This window comes from Sinocyclocheilus grahami, unplaced genomic scaffold (assembly GCF_001515645.1).
Source record: "Sinocyclocheilus grahami isolate Dianchi unplaced genomic scaffold, SAMN03320097.WGS_v1.1 scaffold674.1, whole genome shotgun sequence".
Classification (NCBI taxonomy): domain Eukaryota; kingdom Metazoa; phylum Chordata; class Actinopteri; order Cypriniformes; family Cyprinidae; genus Sinocyclocheilus; species Sinocyclocheilus grahami.
This window is the reverse complement of record NW_015505853.1, coordinates 899,002-906,008: the sequence shown is the minus strand read 5'-3', so window position 1 is coordinate 906,008 and position 7,007 is coordinate 899,002. Positions and strand designations below refer to the sequence as shown.

The 7,007-nt window shown below is 36.0% G+C and overlaps 1 protein-coding gene across 1 annotated transcript in view; it reads left to right on the top strand.

Annotated features, from left to right (window-relative positions):
- The window catches only part of fut8b (fucosyltransferase 8b (alpha (1,6) fucosyltransferase)), a 111,192-nt gene that overhangs the window by 88,634 nt on the left and 15,551 nt on the right, over positions 1-7,007 (top strand). The window contains exons 4-5 of the mRNA XM_016242855.1: positions 840-1,005; positions 4,676-4,790. Of these exons, the coding sequence (XP_016098341.1) occupies positions 840-1,005; positions 4,676-4,790 (281 nt within the window). The remainder of the gene's footprint in view (positions 1-839; positions 1,006-4,675; positions 4,791-7,007) is intronic.

Genomic DNA, 7,007 nt, shown 5'->3' with positions numbered 1-7,007 from the left:
GCTGCGTCGCGGTGCCATACTTCCGGCGTCCCTGCCAGCGCTTGCTTCATTCCTAGAAGCTGACGCTGGTCTCACCGCACGTGCTTTTATAGCTTCCTGGTCATTACGTCACCCGCCGTGACGTCTCGCCCATCTATTGGTCTGATTACACACGAGGTTCAGAGCTCGTCACGCTGAAGGGCGTTCCCCGAGCGTTTTCGACGCAGCGTCTCGTTCCCTCGAGGAACTAGGGTTACATACGTAACCTGAGACGATTTATGTAATTTAAAATAATCCAACCCGATATTTGAGTATTTTATGCTCATTATAGTATCACATTGTTAGCTTGGTAACTTTTTGAAAACTAATTGTGAGTCCTACTGTATGTAGAGCATCTAAAAGAGTCACTGATGAGGTTCCATCTCAGTTAGGATGCTGTCTATGTAGGCGGTATACAGCAGGGCAGCTCACTAGGATTTGGAACAGAGCCTTCATCCAGGGTCAGCCGTCCCGGAGAGATTATACCCAGGGGTTTCTTGAAAAGCACTGAACTGAACTTATTACATAAGAGACAGAGAAATGTAGAGCGAGAGACAAGAGAAAGCAGAATCAGAAAGAGGACGGTCGAAATCTGTCGGCAAGATTGACAGCAATTGCAACCTTTCACATTTTCTTTAAAAACTGACTGACTATTACAGCTCTACCTGCCATATTTTTATATAAAACACATATATGTGTCAATAGCTGGTGAGTCAACAGCAGTTTTCAACTAGATACATTGTGTACTAAGGCCATTGAGTGATTATCTTTACAGTCATTGCTTAATTAGAGCACTTTTGAATCTCTCTTCTCTTTGTCAGTTGGTCCGGGTCGAGAACAGGAGGAACTGCGGAGGAAGGTGGAGAACGGAGTGAAAGAGCTGTGGTATTTTATTCGCAGCGAGATACAGAAGCTGAGTCACATCGAGCCGTCAGACAGACTGAAACACACTGAGGCGCTGCTGCAGGACCTCGGTCATCAACAGAGGTCAGATGAGTACAGTATGAACACACCATTGCTCACACGACGCTCTTTTATTGCTCATCTGGCTGGAGGTGTCATTCAAGTTTTGTCTTTCATTCTTTTGGAGAAATTAAAGTAGACACAAATGAGACACGCAGTTAGAGTATTGAGCTCTAAAATGAGACGCATCTGAGACTTCATTTGCTTTCATTTAACCTTATTATTTACTTGGAGAAACAATTTAGATCTCAATTGTCAATCTCTCAAAACATGTTTAGGTCATATTTCGACACATAGTCAAAACAATAATAAAGACACTGCATTTTGCATAAAGAACGGGAAGCCTGTTTTTCAAAGTATTAAGATTTATTGCATTGTGACAATAGCCTCTGAATTCGTTTTATTGTAATAAGAGAAAATGTTAAATATTTTTTCTATGTAAAATAAGAAAAAAATTATTATTGAAATCATAAAGTTTTAATGAAGAACATGTAGTTGTTATATTACTTTTAAAAACACATAATATGCACTAGGGGTGTAACGGTACACAAACATGATGGTTCGGTACACTCTAAAAAATGCTGGGTTAAATACAACCCAGTGCTGGGTAAAACGGGGACAAACCCAGCAATTGGGTTGTTTTGACCCAGCGGTTGGGTTACCACCCAGAAGGTTGGGTTAAACATGTAACCCAACCGCTGGGTCAAAACAACCCAATTGCTGGGTTTGTCCCCGTTTTACCCAGCACTGGGTTGTATTTAACCCAGCATTTTTTAGAGTGTATGTACCTTTCGGTACAGCAGGGGGGAAAAACTAAACATAAAATTGTGTTTTTATTATTAAACAGTGGTTTACTGAACATATTGCTCTTTTTTAAATAAATTTAATTTCATAATTAAAGTGTAAATTAATTTTAGTGATAAAAATCAGCTTATGCTCTAAACTATAGGGAACCCTTTAACATTACTATAAGGTTACAATTAACAACAGAGCCCAAACTTAAATTTAATTACTATTTATTTTTAAATATAATAATCAACACTCAGCTTAAAAAATTGTATGCAAATATGTAGTTGCACATAATGCAGTTTTAAAATTAGCTTCTAAATTATATTTAAAAAAAAATTGTTAAAATATAGTCATTTACACAGTGCCTCTCATAACTCCTTTCATAACAGATTTATGTAAACATATATTAAATAATTAAGCCAATAACTAAGTAACATGTAATGAGAATATAGTCTAATATTTTGTGACATGCTCTTCTCTAGAGTTCATGCTACTTGACATTTTGTTTACAAGCTGTTTTATTGATGTCTTTTCCGCTGTTGAAACACTTTCCAATGAAGTTCCACTCATGCAGTGGTTAACAAAATGTTGTATTTGTGTATTGAACCAAAAGACCTGTACCGAAAATTTTCGATACGAATATGTGTACCGTTACACCCCTAATACACACACACACTCGCTTGCATTTGTGGTTTACGGGGACTCTCCATAGGCGTAATGGTTTTTATACTGTACAAACTGTATTTTCTATTGCCCTACACCAGACCTACACCTAAACCTAAACTACTGGCAATTTTAGAATTTCATAAAACACCGTTTTGTATGTTTTTTAAGCCTTTTGTTTTATGGGGACACAGGAAGTGTCCTCATAAACCATGTTTACGTTGTAGTACCCATGTCATTATACACATTTGTGTCCTCATAAACCATATATACCAGTACACACACACAAACACACACATATACATACAGTATATATACTGTATATATGTCTCTTATGCTCACCAAAGCTGCATTTATTTAATTAAAAATACAGAAAAAACAGTAATATTGCAAAATATTATTCAAAAAAAAAAAAAAACTGTTTTCTTTTTGAATATACTGTAAAATGTAGTTTTCGGCATCATTATTTCAGTGTCACATGATCCTTCAGAAGTCATTCTAATATGCTGATTTGCTGCTTATTATTATCAGTGCAACATTTGTGCTGCTTAATATTTTAGTGTGTGTGTGTATATATATATATATTATATATACTAAATATAATATATTATATTTAGTCAGCCACCAATTGTGCAAGTTCTCCCACTTAAAAAGTCATAGTTGAGGTATACCTATGATGAAAATTACAGGCCTCTCTCATCTTTTTAATTGGGAGAACTTCCACAATTGGTGGCTGACTAAATACTTTTTTGCCCCACTGTATATATATTATAAATTAGATTAATTGTCAAAATGCAAAAAATCCTAAAACAAAATGTATTTATGTATTCTTCTGTTTTTGGGGTGAAATATGAGTCATGCATGTTCTCAACGGCTTTCATAACATTCAGGATTGTTTTTGGTGAGTTGGATGATGAAGCATTGATGTGCATCTCTAATTTCATTATTATGAAACCACTCCAGAGACTAAATAGTAGCGTAATAGAAATATAGCAGCACTTAATTTTGAGTTATCACCCGCTAGACTAATTACAGACAGAGACGCTGTCAATATCTCATTATCTCGGTGTCTCTCAGACGCTCCGTCAGCACATTCACACCTGTTTTTCCGTTTGACAAAGATAACCGTTCGATACACATTTAACACGATGTTGTTTTCCAGCGAACGGCTCCCTGAGGAGTCTCTCATTGATGAAGTAATAATTAAACCCCTCATAAACCCAGCATATGCTCATCTGTTTGAGTTAGCAAATGACGGTTTAACAGAATTCATTACTAGTGTCTAAAACTCAATTGAGGTTTGTGCTTTTTGAGATTTTATTTGACTTAAGGAATAGTTCATGCAAAAAACTAAAATGATCATCATTACATGTTTCCGATCGGGACCGTCGGCGCGAGTGAGAGCTCTGATTGGATGTTCAGTTTAGCGAACGAGTCAGTGCCCGAGAATTCAAGCGAAAGTGATGAAAACAAGCACGTAAATAATGCGGTACAGACAGGCTGTTTAAATGTTACGTGCTCTTTCCCAATCATTCTAATACTCGAATGTTTTCATAACAACATGAGCCACTTAAAATGATTAAAGTTATCAACGTTACTGATATTCAAAATCGTAAGCAAGTGCTGCTTTGTTTACGTTTCGTATATCTGCGTTTATCTCGTATATCTTTGTTTCAGTTTCTCCTTTTGAATGACGAATATATACTATTGATAGCTGCTGATATAGACAGTTAATTCCTCTCACGCATGCGCAGAACGCACGTGTTAGTTTGCCGTCGACTGTAGTCTGTGCAGTGTGTTCGAGCACAGCTATTTGGTCCGACGCTGCCGACGTGAGGCGATAACACCAACGACTTTCATCGCCGCTAGTTCTTTGAAGTCGGCTTGGTGTGTCCAGGCCTTAATGAAGAGCTAATATTTAGTTAAATCATAAAAACAAAATTAAAATAAATTAGTTTATCAAAATAAAACACTTTTATTTGTTTAACTGCATGCCATGTGACCATTAACCAACGTCAGAGAACTGTGAACATTCAAATATGTTAATTATCTTAATTATTAACTTAATACATTGCAATCTCAGAGGTACTTCAAGTAAATATATTAGGTGGAAAGTTTGGTTATTTATATTATTATGTATGTTGATGTAAAAACTAACCAGTTACTACCCATCACTGGTAATCATTGCATTGTCAGCTGATAGAGGAGGATGTTTGATGCGTCTCCTCTGTGTTTCTGTCAGAACCATCATGACAGACCTGCATGATCTCAGTCAGGCGGACGGAGCGGGAGACTGGAGAGAGAAGGAGGCCAGAGATCTTTCCAACCTGGTGCAGAACAGGATCTCCTACCTGCAGGTACAGAACGACACTTCCTCCTGCTGTTACTCCTCCTAAAATACAGTAAAAATACAGTAAAGTATTACAATTCAAAACAACTGTTTTCTATTGGAATATATTCTAAAATGTAATTTATTTCTGTGATCAAAGCTGAATTTTCAGCATCATTACTCCAGTCTTAAGTGTCACATGATCTTCAGAAATCATTCTGATATGCTGATTTGCTGCTCAGTTATTTGGTGTTCTGTTATTGATAATGGTTCTTCTTATTATTAATGTTGATAATGTTTTTGCTGTTTAATATTTTATGGAAACCGTGAAACATTGTTCCTCTCACACACTTTAGAAAAAATATACACTGTAAAAAATTAAAAAAAAATTTAGTAAGAAAATGGAAAGGGTAGTGGTTATTTATTAAACATTTAAATACATTTCATAGAAAACAATTTTTTTAAATAAAAACAATCCAAATAAAACACTTACTAAAACTGTTAAAAAAAATGTTTTACATGCATGTTATTTAACTATTTACCAACATTGGAAAAACATGAACATTTTTCAAAATGATTGAAATATTCATTTAAAATTTCAGGGAATAATTCAAGAAAATATTGTAAGTCACAGTTTTTTTTTTTGGCTGACAAAAAAAGGGGGGATTTGATGCATTTTTTACATAGGTATTTAAAATAATTCTCCATGAACATTTGTATCTTCTGAAAATAGTGCGTTTGATCACTTTGTAAAGTAACAGCACACTCTCTTCAACAAGACATGATTTGAGAAATCGTTCTGGAACACAAACTAATTTAGTGTTAAATATAAAGATGTTTGTCTCAGCGAACATCACTAATGAAATATCTTTTTTGATATGACTCCCCCTGTACCGTTGTCCCTCTCTGGGACTGTTTCTTTATCCCTCCATTCTCTTTATACTGAGATCTATGACTTTATGCCAGTCTAATCGCACTAAAAGCCTGCTAAATGGAAACATTGATGCCGTTGCTGAGTTTGACTTTCTCGTACTTGAAGTAACGTCACAAAAACTTGCAGGATCTTTGAAATCTCAACTCTAATGCCTCGATCATGCATAATTTGTTTTCTGCAATAAAGCAAAAAGTTGTTTGTCAAATCAATCCAAAAGGAATTATCAAAGATCCCAGTTGATTTATCTAATTACAGATTTGATCTAATTACGAATGGTACCTGTGGTGTAACTAGCCTGATTGTTTAGCAGGTCTCTCCACTTGTTCAAACTGGTTTTCAGTTGGTTTAGATGGTAAACCACGTGGAAGCCTGACTAGACTAGCGGAAACCAGCTTGGAGTCTGTTTTTCTGAGAAGCAATTTATTTGACATAGAAGTGACACAATAACTCTGAAACACAATACATGTTTTACTGTTGCTTTTGGTCCATTTAATGTGGCCTTGCTAAATGTTGTGTGTGTGTGTGTGTGTGTGTGTGTGTGTGTGTGTGTGTGTGTAAAGTAACAGCGCACTCTCTTCAACAAGACATGATTTGAGAAATCGTTCTGGAACACAAACTAATTTAGTGTTAAATATAAAGATGTTTGTCTCAGCGAACATCACTAATGAAATATCTTTTTTGATATGACTCCCCCTGTACCGTTGTCCCTCTCTGGGACTGTTTCTTTATCCCTCCATTCTCTTTATACTGAGATCTATGACTTTATGCCAGTCTAATCGCACTAAAAGCCTGCTAAATGGAAACATTGATGCCGTTGCTGAGTTTGACTTTCTCGTACTTGAAGTAACGTCACAAAAACTTGCAGGATCTTTGAAATCTCAACTCTAATGCCTCGATCATGCATAATTTGTTTTCTGCAATAAAGCAAAAAGTTGTTTGTCAAATCAATCCAAAAGGAATTATCAAAGATCCCAGTTGATTTATCTAATTACAGATTTGATCTAATTACGAATGGTACCTGTGGTGTAACTAGCCTGATTGTTTAGCAGGTCTCTCCACTTGTTCAAACTGGTTTTCAGTTGGTTTAGATGGTAAACCACGTGGAAGCCTGACTAGACTAGCGGAAACCAGCTTGGAGTCTGTTTTTCTGAGAAGCAATTTATTTGACATAGAAGTGACACAATAACTCTGAAACACAATACATGTTTTACTGTTGCTTTTGGTCCATTTAATGTGGCCTTGCTAAATGTTGTGTGTGTGTGTGTGTGTGTGTGTGTGTGTGTGTGTGTGTGTGTGTGTGTGTGTGTGTGT